Consider the following 16905-nt stretch of genomic DNA (forward strand, 5'->3'; position numbering starts at 1 on the left):
ATGCATTTGCTGTTTGATTTGGATGTGTTTTGGATGATGTTTTTCCCAATAGAAACGGAATAATAAATACCCTCCTGTCATTTTGGAGTCACTTCACTTGTATTGTCAGTAAGAACAGAAGATGTTTCTGAACACTTCTACATTCATGTGGATACAACCGTGATTAGGAATAATCATAGATGACTCCTGAATGATGATGAATGACAAAGTTATAGAGGTGCAAAGCTCAGAAAAAATGCTATCCTCCCCTGTTATTGGTAGCACTTAGAGCTTAGCATGTTTTGTTGTAGCCTCTGTAACTTCCTCAATTAAAATGATTATTCATGAATCATTCCTGCTTTACCTTAATCATGGCCCCATCAGTATTAGTAGTTTTTAGAAACATGTTATCTACCCACTTAGGAATTAAAATTACTCCAGTCATCATCACAACCAAAACAAACTGCAAATGTAACCAACGAGTTTGAGTCACAAGCTTGATTTAGTCCTTGCATGCAAGAAATATGGGACCAAATACTAAGCTTTTAACCACTTTAATACACTGTGAGTGAATTTGTCTAAATACTTAAGACTTCTTCAAATGGGGGGACTAGATACATAAAGTGATTTAATTTCTAAGCTGTGAAACATACCCTTTAATAAAAGGTGACATAATATACTGTCACCTCATATGAAACAATTGATCTCAAATCCCAAATGCTGGAGTATAGAGCCCAATTTAAAAATGTTATCTTCACTGTCAAAATAGATATGGTGTGGACTGTATACTTAATACAATCTAAATCTGACACCTCACTGTCAAACTAGATATGGTGTGGACTGTATACTCAGTACAATCTAAATCTGACACCTCACTGTCAAACTAGATATGGTGTGGACTGTATACTCAGTACAATCTAAATCTGACACCTCACTGTCAAACTAGATATGGTGTGGACTGTATACTTAATACAATCTAAATCTGATACCTCACTGTCAAACTAGATATGGTGTGCACTGTATACTCAATACAATCTAAATCTGATACCTCACTGTCAAAATAGATATGGTGTGGACGGTATACTCAGTACAATCTAAATCTGATACCTCACTGTCTGTCTTTTGATTGATACTGCTTTTAAACTGGTCTGGTCAGTCTACTCACATATTTGACCTTACATTTGACATTTCTAATAATGATTGATGAATATACTGAATATGGCATGTTTCAGGATGTATCTGAAAATTTGAAAGAATAAACTGACCTCAAAGCTGATCACTAAGCTAAGAAACCTGGGATTAAACACCTCCCTCTGCAACTGGATCCTAGACTTCCTGACGGGATGCCCCAGGTGGTAAGGGTAGGCAACAACACATCTGCCACGCTGATCCTCAACACGGGGTCCCCTCAGGGGTGCGTGCTTAGTCCCCTCCTGTACTCTCTGTTCACCGATCGACTGCGTGGCCAAGCACGACTCCAACACCATCATTAAGTTTCCTAACAACACAATGCGGGCAGGCCTGATCACCAACAACAATAAGACAGCTTATAGGGAGGAGGTCAGAGACCTGGCAGTGAGGTGCTAGGACAACAACCTCTCTCTCAACGTGATCAAGACAAAGGAGATGATCGTGGACTACAGGAAAAGGATGACCAAGCACACGCCCATTCTCTTCGACAGGGCTGTAGTGGAGCAGGCTGAGAGCTTAAAGTTCCTTGGTGTCCACATCACCAACAAACTGTCATGGTCCAAACACACCAAGAAAGTTGTGAAGAGGGCACGACAACACCTATTCCCCATCAGGAGACTGAAAAGATTTGGCATGGGTCCTCAGATCCTCAAAAAGTTCTACAGCTGCACCATCAAGAGCATCATGACGGGTTGCATCAACCACTGGTATGGCAACTGCTCATCCTCCAACCGCAAGGCGCTACAGAGGGCAGTACGAACGGCCCAGTACATCACTGGGGCCAAGCGTCCTGCCATCCAGGGCCTCTATACCAGGCGATGTCAGAAGATGGCCCTTAAAATTCATAGACTGTTCTCTTTGCTACTGCATGGCAAGCGGTACTGGAGCGCCAAGTCTTCTTAAGGCTTCTTAACAGCTTCTACCCCCGAGCCATAGGACCACTGAACAGCTTCTACCCCCGAGCCATAGGACCACTGAACAGCTTCTACCCCCGAGCCATAGGACCACTGAACAGCTTCTACCCCCGAGCCACAGGACCCCTGAACAGCTAATCAAAATGGCCGCCCGGACTATTTGCATTTCTTTTAAATTACGCTGCTGCTATTCGCTGTTTATTATCTATGCATAGTCACTTAACCCCTACCTACATTTACATATTACCTCAAATACCTCAACTAACCTGTTTATTATCTATGCATAGTCACTTAACCCCTACCTACATTTACATATTACCTCAAATACCTCAACTAACCTGTTTATTATCTATGCATAGTCACTTAACCCCTACCTACATTTACATATTACCTCAAATACCTCAACTAACCTGTTTATTATCTATGCATAGTCACTTAACCCCTACCTACATTTACATATTACCTCAAATACCTCAACTAACCTGTTTATTATCTATGCATAGTCACTTAACCCCTACCTACATTTACATATTACCTCAAATACCTCAACTAACCTGTTTATTATCTATGCATAGTCACTTAACCCCTACCTACATTTACATATTACCTCAAATACCTCAACTAACCTGTTTATTATCTATGCATAGTCACTTAACCCCTACCTACATTTACATATTACCTCAAATACCTCAACTAACCTGTTTATTATCTATGCATAGTCACTTAACCCCTACCTACATTTACATATTACCTCAAATACCTCAACTAACCTGTTTATTATCTATGCATAGTCACTTAACCCCTACCTACATTTACATATTACCTCAAATACCTCAACTAACCTGTTTATTATCTATGCATAGTCACTTAACCCCTACCTACATTTACATATTACCTCAAATACCTCAACTAACCTGTTTATTATCTATGCATAGTCACTTAACCCCTACCTACATTTACATATTACCTCAAATACCTCAACTAACCTGTTTATTATCTATGCATAGTCACTTAACCCCTACCTACATTTACATATTACCTCAAATACCTCAACTAACGTGTTTATTATCTATGCATAGTCACTTAACCCCTACCTACATTTACATATTACCTCAAATACCTCAACTAACCTGTTTATTATCTATGCATAGTCACTTAACCCCTACCTACATTTACATATTACCTCAAATACCTCAACTAACCTGTTTATTATCTATGCATAGTCACTTAACCCCTACCTACATTTACATATTACCTCAAATACCTCAACTAACCTGTTTATTATCTATGCATAGTCACTTAACCCCTACCTACATTTACATATTACCTCAAATACCTCAACTAACCTGTTTATTATCTATGCATAGTCACTTAACCCCTTCCCTACATTTACATATTACCTCAAATACCTCAACTAACCTGTTTATTATCTATGCATAGTCACTTAACCCCTACCTACATTTACATATTACCTCAAATACCTCAACTAACCTGTAGCCCTGCACATTGACTATTTAGTAAATATTTTCTTAACTCTTAATTTTCTTAAAACTGCATTTTTGGATAAGGGCTTGAAAGTAAGTATTTCACGGTAAGCTCAACACCTGTTGTATTCAGCACATGTGACAAATACAATTTGATTATATCTTCAACACCAAAGAATAGCAGAGTGATTTAAAAATTATTTTACTTTTTGCAGGCTGTCAGGCTGTGGAGTCACTGAAGAAGGCTGTGCTTCTCTGGTCTCAGCTCTGAAGTCAAACCCCTCACACCTGAGAAACCTGGATCTGAGTAACAATGACCTGAAGGATTCAGGAGTGAAGCTGCTCTCTGCTGGACTGGAGAATCCACACTGTAAACTGGAGACTCTGAGGTCAGTATTCCTGTAGTTGGTCAACAAGTGATAACTGTTCACCAGATCCACATGTGTTTACCAGGCACACATAGTGAACACTATGTGTGTTTGGACAGTGAAGCTTACAGTTTGAAATGTGTCACTATGCTCCAGCATTTTGAATTCAGATAGAATGTTTCACATTAGGTGACTAAAGAATGTCACCTTTTATTGGATGGTATTCATGCATATCTGTTTTTACCGTTTAGAAATTAAATCACTTTCTGTATCTAGTTCTCCCATTTAAAGGGGGATTTTATTTGGACAAATTCACTTACAGTGTATTAAAGTTGTCAAAAGTGTAGTATTTAGTTCTGTAGGGCAGCCCGCGAAGTGAGTCTTCCTATCAACTGTATGTGTCATGTTGTCTTAAGAATTCAGCATTCTCTGTGTTGGTCTTGCCAACCCCTATTGTGACACTTCTGAGAAGCAGAGGTTACATCATGTAGGTCTGATATCTTATTGGAGGTTAACTTTACAGTAATACGATTGGTCAACAACTCAGGTTTTGAATCCAAACTACTCAGGCACGCATAAAAGGGGTCTAAGACTCATTCTCTTATTCGTTCATGACCTGCTGTGGTGAGATACTCTTTCTCTATCTCTCTCTCTCTACCCCATGCACTTTTGAGGCATGGCCTTTCAGGCTAGAGGTTTCTTTATCTCTCTCTCCACCCCATAGACTTTTGCGGTATTTCAGGCTAGAGGTTTCTCTCTCTCTCTCTGACCATGCTTAGAATAATGACTTGTATAATGCTTGTTAATGCCTTGTAACTTAATTTTATGTCTTGTATTTGAATCCATTCATTTTACGAAGTAATTAAATACACTTTTCTTTAGAATCCATTCTCAGACATTTATTCATTGTCTATTAGTGTAACTCAACCGTAGCATCTTGCATATTGCTAATTCTTTTTATGGAGTCAGATAAACATTTTAATGGGCTAATTGCTTAGTCTTTTTACGAGTCACATGAGATATTTACAGTTCATTGGGAAAGTATTTAGATCCCTTCTTCCACATTTTGTTACGTTACAGCCTTATTCTAAAAAAAAATTGTTTTAATCCTCATCGATCTACACACAACACCCCATAAGGACAAAGTGAAAACAGATTTTTTTGAAAATTTTGCTATTTATTGGACATGATTTGGAAAGGCACACACCTGTCTAAATAAGGTCACACAGTTGACAGTGCATGTCAGAGCAAAAACCAAGCAATGAGGTCGAAGGAATTGTCCGCTCAGTTCCATGACAGGATTGTGTGGAGGCACAGATCTGGGGAAGGCTACCAAAACATTTCTGCAGCATTGAAGGTCTCCCAAAAAGACAGTGGCCTCAATTATTCTTAAATGGAAGAAGTTTGGAACCATCAACACTCTTCCTAGAGCTGGCCACCCGGCAAAACTGAGCATTCAGGGGAGAAGGGACTTGGTCAGGGAGGTGACCAAGAACCTGGTGGTCACGCTGAAAGAGCTCTGGAGTTCCTATGTGGAGATGGGAAGGACAACCATCTCTGCAGCACTCAATAATTTACATTATTTTTTTTTCACCTTTATTTAACCAGGTAGGCCAGTTGAGAACAAGTTCTCATTTATAACTACGACCTGACCAAGATAAAGCAAAGCAGTGCGACACAAACAACACTGAGTTACACATGGGATAAACAAACATACAGTCAATAACACAATAGAAAGGTCTACATACAGTGCATGCAAATGTAGTAAGATTAGGGAGGTAAGGCAATAAATAGGCCATGGTGGCGAAATAATTCAAATTTAGCAATTAAACACTGGAGTGATAGATGTGTGGAAGATGAATGCGCAAGTAAAGATACTGGGGTGCAAAGGAGCAAAGAATAAATAACAATATGGGGATGAGGTAGTTGGGTGGGCTATTTACAGTTTGGCTGTGTACAGGTGCAATGATCGGTAAGCTGCTCTGACAGCTGATGCTTAAAGTTAGTGAGGGAAATATAAGACTACAGCTTCAGTGATTTTTGCAATTCATTCCAGTCATTGGCAGCTGAGAACTGGAATGAAAGGCGGCCAAAGGAGGAGTTAGCTTTGGGGAAGACCAGTGAAATATACCTGCTGGAGCGCATGCTACGGGTGTTTGCTGCTATGGTGACCAGTGAGCTAAGATATGGTGGGGCTTTACCTAGCAGAGACTTGTAGATGACCTGGAGCCAGAGCATACAGGTCGCAGTGTTGGGTAGTATATGGGGCTTTGGTGACAAAACGGATGGCACTGTGATAGACTGTATCCATTTTTCTGAGTAGAGTGTTGGAGGATATTTTGTAAATGACATCGCCGAAGTCAAGGATTGGTAGGATAGTCAGTTTTACGAGGGTATGTTTGGCAGCATGTGTAAAGGATGCTTTGTTGCAAAATAGGAAGCCGATTCTAGATGTAATTTTGGATTGGAGATGCTTAATGTGAGTCTGGAAGGAGAGTTTAAAGTCTAACCAGACACCTAGGTATTTGTAGTTGTCCACATATTCTAAGTCAGAACCGTCCAGAGTAGTGATGCTAGACGGGCGGGAGGGTGCGGGCAGCGATCGGTTGAAGAGTATGCATTTAGTTTTACTTGCCTTTAAGAGCAGTTGGAGGCCATGGAAGGAGTGGTGTATGGCATTGAAGCTCATCTGGAGGTTTGTTAACACAGTGTCCAAAGAAGGGCCAGAAGTATACAGAATGGTGTCGTCTGCATAGAGGTGGATCAGAGACTCACCAGCAGCAAGAGCGACATCATTGATGTGTACAGAGAAAAGAGTCGGCCCGAGAATTGAACCCTGTGGCACCCCCATAGAGACTGCCAGAGGTCCAGACAACAGGCCCTCTGATTTGACACACTGAACTCTGTCTGAGAAGTAGTTGGTGAACCAGGTGAGGCAGTCATTTGAGAAACCAAGGCTGTTGAGTCTGCCAATAAGAATGCGATGATTGACAGAGTCGAAAGTCTTGGCCAGGTCGATGAAGACGGCTGCACAGTATTGTCTTTTATTGATGTCGGTTATAATATTGTTTAGGACCTTGAGCGTGGCTGAAGTGAACCCATGACCAACTCGGAAACCAGATTGCATAGCGGAGAAGGTACGTTGGGATTCGAAATGGTCGGTGATCTGTTTGTTAACTTGGCTTTTGAAGACTTAAGAAAGGCAGAGAAGGATAGATATAGGTCTGTAACATTTTGGGTCTAGAAGAGGGGGATGACCGCGGCAGCTTTCCAATCTTTGGGGATCTCAGGTGATACGAAAGAGAGATTGAACAGGTTCGTAATAGGGGTTGCAACAATTGCGGCGGATAATTTAAAAAAGAGAGGGTCCAGATTGTCTAGCCCAGCTGATTTGTAGGGGTCCAGAATTTGCTCTTTCAGAACATCAGCTATCTGGATTTGGGTAAAGGAGAAATGGGGGATTATGTTGAAAAAATACACTGCCACTATTTTCAACAACAAATAATAGCAGTTTGGTTTTAATATGATTTTACTCTTTGCAGGCTGTCACGCTGTCTAGTCACAGAGGAAAGCTGTGCTTCTCTGGTCTCTGCTCTGAAGTCAAACCCCTCACACCTGAGTGAGCTGGATCTGAGTAACAATGACCTGAAAGATTCAGGAGTGATGCTCCTCTCTGCTGGACTGGGGAATGCCCACTGTAAACTGGAGACTCTGAGGTCAGTATTCCTGTAATTGGTCAACAAGTGATAACTGTTCACCAGATCCACATGTGTTTACCAGGCACACATAGTCCACACCATATGTGTTTGGACAGTGAAGCTTACAGTTTTTAGTTTGGTGCTATGCTCCAGCATTTTGGATTTGAGATAGAATGTTTCATATTAGGTGACAGTACAGAATGTCACCTTTTATAGGAGTTTATTCATACATATCTGTTTTCCCCTTTAGAAATGAAAGCACTTTATGTATCTAGTTCTTCTCTTTGAAGAAGTCGTAATTATTTGGACAAATTCACTTATGTTGTATTAATGTAGTCATAACTGTTGTATTTGGTCACACATTCCTTGCCTGCAGTGCTTACATCAAGCTTATGACTACAAACTTGTTGAATGCATATGCAGTTTGTTTTGGATGTGTTTTGGATGATGTTTTTCTCAATAGACACTGAATGGTTAATAATGTCCTCTGTCATTTTGGGGTCATTTCCCTTCTGTTGTAAGTAAGAATGGAATATCATGAATAATCATTAATGAATCGTGAATGATGATTAATGAGAAAGTTACAGAGGCACAAAGATCATGCCTCCTCTGTTATTGGTAATGGTGAGAGGTTCGCTGTTTTGTTGTAGCCTCTGTAACTTTATCACTCATCAAAATTCATGATTGAATCATGATTTTTCTTAATCATGGCATCCTCAGGATTAATTTAGTAGTGTTTGTAAACATGTTATCTACTCACTTAGACAAAAGATTAATCACATCTTCATCCACCATTCAGTTACTATTGGGCAAAACATAACCCAAAACATAACCAAATCCAACCGGTCCTGGTTAGTCCATGGATGGCAAACCAAATGCTTCTGGAAGTGGTGTTGGAGGGCCAGTAGGAGGCACTCTTTCCTCTGGTCTAAAAAATATCCCAATGCCCCAGGGCTGTGATTGGGGACACTGCCCTGTGTAGGGTGCCGTCTTTCGGATGGGACATCCCATGGCACTTATCTTAAGAGTAGGGGTGTTAACCCCGGTGTCCTGGCTAAATTCCCAAGCTGTCCCTCATACCATCATGGTCACCTAATCATCCCCAGCTTACAATTGGCTCATTCATCCCCCTCCTCTCCCCTGTAACTATTCCCCAGGTCGTTGCTGTAAATGAGAACGTGTTCTCAGTCAACTTACCTGGTAAAATAACGGTAAAATAAATAAATAAAAACTGCAAATGCAGCCAACAGGTGTGGGACCAAATACTAAACTTTTGACTACTTTAATACACTATAAGTGAATTGATCAGAATACTTATGACTTCTTCAAATGAGGGGACTAGATACATAACGTGCTTTTATTTTTCAAAACATAGAAACAGATATATATGAAAATACCCTCAAATAAAAGGTGACATTATGTACTGTCACCTCATATGAAACATTTGATCTCAAATCCAAAATGCTGAAGTCCCAAATTGAAGATGTTAGCTTTACTGTCAAAATAAATATCATGTGGACAGTATACTCAATTTCTTGCTCTTACAAGAAAATGTTCAGAGTATGTAACATCTAGCACTCTGAATCAAACCTTGGTCCTATCACACTTAGAGTACCGTCCAGTTATATGGTCAATCCCTGGTCCTATCACATTTAGAGTACTGTCTGGTTATATGGTCAATCCTTGGTCCTATCACACTTAGAGTACCGTCCAGTTATATGGTCAATCCCTGGTCCTATCACACTTAGAGTACTGTCTGGTTATATGGTCAATCCTTGGTCCTATCACACTTAGAGTACCGTCCAGTTATATGGCCAATCACTGGTCCTATCACACTTAGAGTGCTGTCTGGTTATATGGTCAATCCCTGGTCCTATCACACTTAGAGTACTGTCTGGTTATATGGTCAATCCCTGGTCCTATCACACTTAGAGTGCTGTCTGGGTATATGGTCAATCCCTGGTCCTATCACACTTAGAGTACTGTCTGGTTATATGGTCAATCCCTGGTCCTATCACACTTAGAGTACTGTCTGGTTATATGGTCAATCCCTGGTCCTATCACACTTAGAGTACTGTCTGGTTATATGGTCAATCCCTGGTCCTATCACACTTAGAGTACTGTCTGGTTATATGGTCAATCCTTGGTCCTATCACACTTAGAGTACCGTCCAGTTATATGGTCAATCCCTGGTCCTATCACACTTAGAGTACTGTCTGGTTATATGGTCAATCCCTGGTCCTATCACACTTAGAGTACTGTCTGGTTATATGGTCAATCCTTGGTCCTATCACACTTAGAGTACCGTCCAGTTATATGGCCAATCCCTGGTCCTATCACACTTAGAGTACTGTCTGGTTATATGGTCAATCCCTGGTCCTATCACACTTAGAGTGCTGTCTGGTTATATGGTCACTCCTTGGTCCTATCACACTTAGAGTACTGTCTGGTTATATGGTCAATCCCTGGTCCTATCACACTTAGAGTACTGTCTGGTTATATGGTCAATCCCTGGTCCTATCACACTTAGAGTACTGTCTGGTTATATGGTCAATCCTTGGTCCTATCACACTTAGAGTACCGTCCAGTTATATGGTCAATCCCTGGTCCTATCACATTTAGAGTACTGTCTGGTTATATGGTCAATCCTTGGTCCTATCACACTTAGAGTACCGTCCAGTTATATGGTCAATCCCTGGTCCTATCACACTTAGAGTACTGTCTGGTTATATGGTCAATCCTTGGTCCTATCACACTTAGAGTACCGTCCAGTTATATGGCCAATCACTGGTCCTATCACACTTAGAGTGCTGTCTGGTTATATGGTCAATCCCTGGTCCTATCACACTTAGAGTACTGTCTGGTTATATGGTCAATCCCTGGTCCTATCACACTTAGAGTGCTGTCTGGGTATATGGTCAATCCCTGGTCCTATCACACTTAGAGTACTGTCTGGTTATATGGTCAATCCTTGGTCCTATACACTTAGAGTACTGTCTGGTTATATGGTCAATCCCTGGTCCTATCACACTTAGAGTACTGTCTGGTTATATGGTCAATCATTGGTCCTATCACACTTAGAGTACTGTCCAGTTATATGGTCAATCCCTGGTCCTATCACACTTAGAGTACTGTCTGGTTATATGGTCAATCCCTGGTCCTATCACACTTAGAGTACTGTCTGGTTATATGGTCAATCCCTGGTCCTATCACACTTAGAGTACTGTCTGGTTATATGGTCAATCCTTGGTCCTATCACACTTAGAGTACTGTCTGGTTATATGGTCAATCCTTGGTCCTATACACTTAGAGTACTGTCCTGTTATATGGTCAATCCCTGGTCCTATCACACTTAGAGTACTGTCTGGTTATATGGTCAATCCTTGGTCCTATCACACTTAGAGTACCGTCCAGTTATATGGTCAATCCCTGGTCCTATCACATTTAGAGTGCTGTCTGGTTATATGGTCAATCCCTGGTCCTATCACACTTAGAGTACTGTCTGGTTATATGGTCAATCCCTGGTCCTATCACACTTAGAGTGCTGTCTGGGTATATGGTCAATCCCTGGTCCTATCACACTTAGAGTACTGTCTGGTTATATGGTCAATCCCTGGTCCTATCACACTTAGAGTACTGTCTGGTTATATGGTCAATCCTTGGTCCTATCACACTTAGAGTACCGTCCAGTTATATGGTCAATCCCTGGTCCTATCACACTTAGAGTACTGTCTGGTTATATGGTCAATCCCTGGTCCTATCACACTTAGAGTACTGTCCAGTTATATGGTCATCTGCAGCAAAGAAATATATAAAATAGCTTCAAATGGCTCAAAACAGGGCTGCCAGATTAGCTCTTCATTGCTCATTCCGTATTAATATTATGCAAATGCTTCAGAATCTCTCATCGTTGAAAACAAATTACTATCCCGTCTTTAGATTTTCTTTAGGAATGTAAAAAAAAAAAACACCGTATTTTTAAGACGAGTTAGTACATACTAGCAACACGCATTATCACCAACCAAACAGGTAAATTCAGAGCATCTAAGACAACCCAAGCCATGGACAAATCGTCTTAAATCTACATGTTTTATATAGAGCCATAGCTGAATGGAACTCTTTACCAATCCATATTTCTCAGGCAAAAAGTAAATCCACCATCAAGAAAGAAATAAAATAACATCTAATGCGATAGACCATATGACTGGACAGGAAATAGAAAGCATCAACTGATTGTTAAATGTGTACCTGTCACTGTCACGGTGAGTGAATGAGGACCCAAAAGCGAATTAACTTAACAGAGCTTCTTTAATAACCAAACATAGGTAGGTTCAGACAGACCGGCAGATTCCGACAGGACAGGACAAGGTTACAGCAAACATGACGATAGTCTGGTTCAGGCATGAAACACAACAAACAAGAATCCGACAAAGACAGGAGCAGAAACAGAGAGAGATATAGGGACCTAATCAGAGGGAAAAAGGGAACAGGTGGGAAAGGGGTGGATGAGGTAGTTAGAGGAGACAAGGAACAGCTGGGGGAAAGCGGGGGAGAAAAGGTAACCTAATACGACCAGCAGAGGGAGACAGGGTGAAAGGAAAGGACAGAAAGACACAACATGACAATACATGACAGTCACGTATTATAATTGTCTGTGTTGTCTACTTGTTAAATGTTTGTAAAGTCTTAATTTGTAATTGTTTGTAATGTCTTAGTAATTCGTGTTGGACCCCAGGAAAATTAGCTAACTTTACGGCTTTACAGCTAATGGGGGTCCTAATAAAATTCACAATCTAAATCTGATACCTCACTGTCTGTCTTTTGACTGGTACTGCTTTTTAAACTAGTCTGGTCAGTCTACTCAAATGTTTGTACTATACATGTTTCTATCTACAAGCAGTACTTCGATCATTTGCCATTTCTAATAATGATACATCCCTTTATGAATATACTCTATCGTTCAAAAGTTTGGGGTCACTTAGAAATGTCCTTGTTTTTGAAAGAAAAGCACATTTTTTGTCCATTAAAATAACATCAAATTGATCAGAAATACAGTGTAGACATTGTTAATGTTGTAAATGACTATTGTAGCTGGAAACGGCTGATTTTTAATAGAATATCTACATAGGCGTACAGAGGCCCTTTCCGCCTAGAAGGCCAGCATCCTGGAGTCGCCTCTTCACTGTTGACGTTGAGACTAGTGTTTTGGAGGGGACTTTTTAATGAAGCTGCCAGTTGAGGACTTGTGAGGCGTCTGTTTCTCAAACTAGACTCTCTAATGTACTTGTCCTCTTGCTCAGTTGTGCACCGGGGCCTCCCACTCCTCTATCTATTCTGGTTAGAGCCAGTTTGCGCTGTTCTTTACAACAACACAGTGTTGTACGAGATCTTCGGTTTCTTGGCAATTCCTCGCATGGAATAGCCTTCATTTTCTCAGAACAAAATAGACTGATGAGATACAGAAGAAAGTACTTTGTTTCTGGACATTTTGAGCCTGTAATCAAACCCACAAATGCTGATGCTCCAGATACTCATCTAGTCTAAAGAAGGCCAGTTTTATTGCTTCTTTAATCAGAACAACAGTTTTAAGCTGTGCTAACATAATTGCAAAAGGGTTTTTTCATGATCAATTTGCCTTTTAAAAATATAAACTTGGATTAACTAACACATGAGTGATAGTTGCTGACAATGGGCATCTGTACGTCTATGTAGATATTCCATTAAAAACTGCGGTTTCCAGCTACAATAGTCATTTACAACATTAACAAAAACAAGGACATTTCTAAGTGACCCCAAACTTTTGAACGGTAGTGTATTTGGCAGGTTTCAGGACACTGATGTATCTGAAAATGTTGAAAAATTATATTTTCAACACCAAAGAAAAGCAGAGTGATTTTAAAATGATTTTACTCTTTGCAGGCTGTCAGGCTGTCTAGTCACAGAGGAAGGCTGTTCTTCCCTGGTCTCAGCTCTGAGGTCAAACCGGTCACAACTAAGAGAACTGGACCTGAGCTACAATCACCCAGGAGACTCAGGAGTCAGACTGCTCTCTGCTGGACTGGAGGATCCACACTGCAGACTGGAGAAACTCAAGTATGTAGAGGGTTTATGTCAATGTTCATATCCGACATGTTTGAGTTATTAGGCTCTTTAAAACAAACATTCTTACCATCACTTGAAGAAACTTATATGCTGTGTGTGTGTGTGTGTGTGTGTGTGTGTGTGTGTGTGTGTGTGTGTGTGTGTGTGTGTGTGTGTGTGTGTGTGTGTGTGTGTGTGTGTGTGTGTGTGTGTGTGTGTGTGTGTGTGTGTGTGTGTTTGTGTGTGCGTGTATTTGTGTGAATATGTGTGTGCGTGTATTTGTGTGAATATGTGATGTCACATGTATCACTCAATGACTGTCTGTTCTTCTGCTTACCGCTGCAGTGTGGAACATGGTGGAGAGCACACAATGAAACCTGGGCTTAGAAAATGTGAGTGTTGACTGCTGTGAAGAATATGACTAAGAATAAGTCTTAATTCAAGTTAAGTCAAAGTCAAAGACCACCATCATTACTTACTTGGTCATATTAAATATCAGCTGTAGTTCTACAGAAGCAGAAATCAGGGACAAAGTTTAGAAAGAGTTGCTTTGACAATGTGTGTGTCTGTGTTTGTGTGTGGCACATTTGTGTTACATAAGACATGTGTGTGTGTGTGTGTGTGTGTGTGTGTATGTAATTAATCGGAATAAGTGTGTTTTATATTACCATACAGTATAACATATGATCATTCAAAAAGTGTCAAATTACCATAACTTCTCATTTTGATACCTATTAACATCTACATTAAATTAATTAGTGAAAAGTGAGTTAACATTCTAATGTGAATGATGATGACTCCTAATATTGTGTCCGGTTTCATCCATCAGATGCCTGTGACTTCACGCTGGACCCAAACACAGTAAACAAACTCCTCTCTCTGTCCAAGGAGAACAGAAAGGTGACATGGAGGACAGAGGAGCAGCCGTATCCTGATCACCCAGAGAGATTTGAGGACTGGCAGCAGGTGTTGTGTAGAGAGGGTCTGACTGGGCGCTGTTACTGGGAGGTAAAGTGGAGTGGGAGAGAGGCTGTTATAGGAATGACGTATAAAGGAATCAGCAGAAGAGTAGGGGGTAAGGACTGTATTATTGGATTAAAGTCCTGGAGTCTGGACTGCTCTGAGAACAGTTACACGGCCTGGCACAATTATAATCACACTACCATAGACGTCCCCCCCTCCAGCTCCCACAGAGTAGGAGTGTATCTGGACTGGCCAGCCGGCACTCTGTCCTTCTACAGAGTCTCCTCTGACACACTGACCCACCTGTACACATTCCACACCACATTCACTGAGCCCCTCTATCCAGGGTTTCATGTTTGGTTTGATGACTCCTCAGTGTCCCTGTGTCAAACACAACATGATGTTTCAATCTAATCATAGTCATGTTCAGTAAGACACACTGGAGCAACAATTGATATGAACTCTCTAGTCATGAGTTAACAGTTGATTATTAAATCTAAATATTAATGATTGTAAACTGGGTGGTGTGAGCCCTGGATGCTGATTGGCTGACAGCCATGTTGTATCAGACTGTATATAACGGGTGTGACAAAACAGGCTCTAATTTAGTTGGCAAACTGTTTATAATAGCAATTTGGCACCTAGGGGGTTTGTGAAATATGGCCAATATACCATGGCTAAAGGCTGTATCTAGGCACTCCCCATTGCTTCAGAAGAATTTAGACATGGCACACCCCCTCGGACCTCCTTGTTGCTTAATGAAACACCACTGAAGTTGACAGACAGAGTCATTCATATAATGAAACACCACACTGTGTTGTAAAATCTGTTTTCATTTAGAAATCATTGATCTTCTTGTTATTGGGCTTCTTGGTGTTTGTAAATATTGTTGTCTGTAGACTGTTTATTTTTCAAATTCTTGACACAACAATCTTGTTTCTGTATAAACTAAATTCCACTGAATGAAATGTACATGTGACTAATAAAGTTAATCAACCAGATGAAAGAAGAGAGGTGGAAATGTTTTAATACTGATCAGAATATGACAGTACAGTAATAGATGGAAGAAGAGAGGTGTAAATGTTTTAATATTGATCACAATATGACAGTACAGTAATAGATGGAAGAAGAGAGGTGGAAATGTTTTAATATTGATTAGAATATGACAGTACAGTAATAGATGGAAGAAGAGAGGTGTAAATGTTTTAATATTGATTAGAATATGACAGAACAGTAATAGATGGAAGAAGAGAGGTGTAAATGTTTTAATATTGATCACAATATGACAGTGCAGTAATAGATGGAAGAAGAGAGGTGTAAATGTTTTAATATTGATCACAATATGACAGTACAGTAATAGATGGAAGAAGAGAGGTGGAAATGTTTTAATACTGATCACAATATGACAATACAGTAATAGATGAAAGAAGAGAGGTGTAAATGTTTTAATACTGATCACAATATGACAGTACAGTAATAGATGGAAGAAGAGAGGTGTAAATGTTTTAATATTGATCACAATATGACAGTACAGTAAATGGAGTACAGTAATGGGGGTTGTGTTCAGTACATACTTATTCAGGTGAAAATAAATATTTTATGATCAAACACACTAATCATTCTATGTTGTTACTACTGTATGATGTTGAGAGAACAGGACAATGTGTGCATCTCAATAATCCAAAGTGGCCTCCTCTCCATATCTCCTCTCCTTATCTTCTCTCTTTTATCTTGACTCATCTGAAAACACAAGATAGGCCAAAGTAATATGATGGCTGCCTACCGGGACATGGCTTTCACCTGTCCTGTTCTCTCATGTCCGTTGAGATGAAGGAAAGGAAACAAAAATCCACTGGAACACCCCTCCTACTGGTAATTACTAGTGGGGAAACTCATCTATCAATCCACTGGAACGCCCCTCCTACTAGTAATTACTAGTGGGAAACTCATCTATCAATCCACTGGAACGCCCCTCCTACTGGTAATTACTAGTGAGAAACTCATCTATCAATCCACTGGAACGCCCCTCCTACTGGTAATTACTAGTGGGAAACTCATCTATCAATCCACTGTTACTCCCCTCCTACTGGTAATTACTAGTGGGAAACTCATCTATCAATCCACTGGAACGCCCCTCCTACTGGTAATTACTAGTGGGAAACTCATCTATCAATCCACTGTTACTCCCCTCCTACTGGTAATTACTAGTGGGAAACTCATCTATCAA

The 16905-nt window shown here is 40.3% G+C and overlaps 1 protein-coding gene across 4 annotated transcripts in view; it reads left to right on the plus strand.

Annotated features, from left to right (window-relative positions):
* LOC110515058 (NLR family CARD domain-containing protein 3-like) overlaps positions 1 to 15684 on the plus strand; it is a 29110-nt gene extending 13426 nt beyond the window's left edge. For 2 of the 4 annotated variants that reach the window (XM_036939556.2, XM_090197483.1), the window contains exon 8: positions 1212 to 1903. In XM_036939556.2, the coding sequence (XP_036795451.2) occupies positions 1212 to 1230 (19 nt within the window). In that variant the 3' untranslated portion in view covers positions 1231 to 1903. Of the gene's footprint in view, positions 1 to 1211; positions 1904 to 3783; positions 3958 to 7478; positions 7653 to 13553; positions 13728 to 14060; positions 14108 to 14544 lie in introns of those variants that run through there. The other 2 variants (XM_090197485.1, XM_090197484.1) reach the window with 2 other exon arrangements.
* The last annotated feature ends 1221 nt before the right edge of the window (positions 15685 to 16905 follow it).

This window comes from Oncorhynchus mykiss, chromosome 13, assembly GCF_057628025.1.
Source record: "Oncorhynchus mykiss isolate SJ-2025 chromosome 13, ASM5762802v1, whole genome shotgun sequence".
Taxonomy (NCBI): Eukaryota; Metazoa; Chordata; class Actinopteri; order Salmoniformes; family Salmonidae; genus Oncorhynchus; species Oncorhynchus mykiss.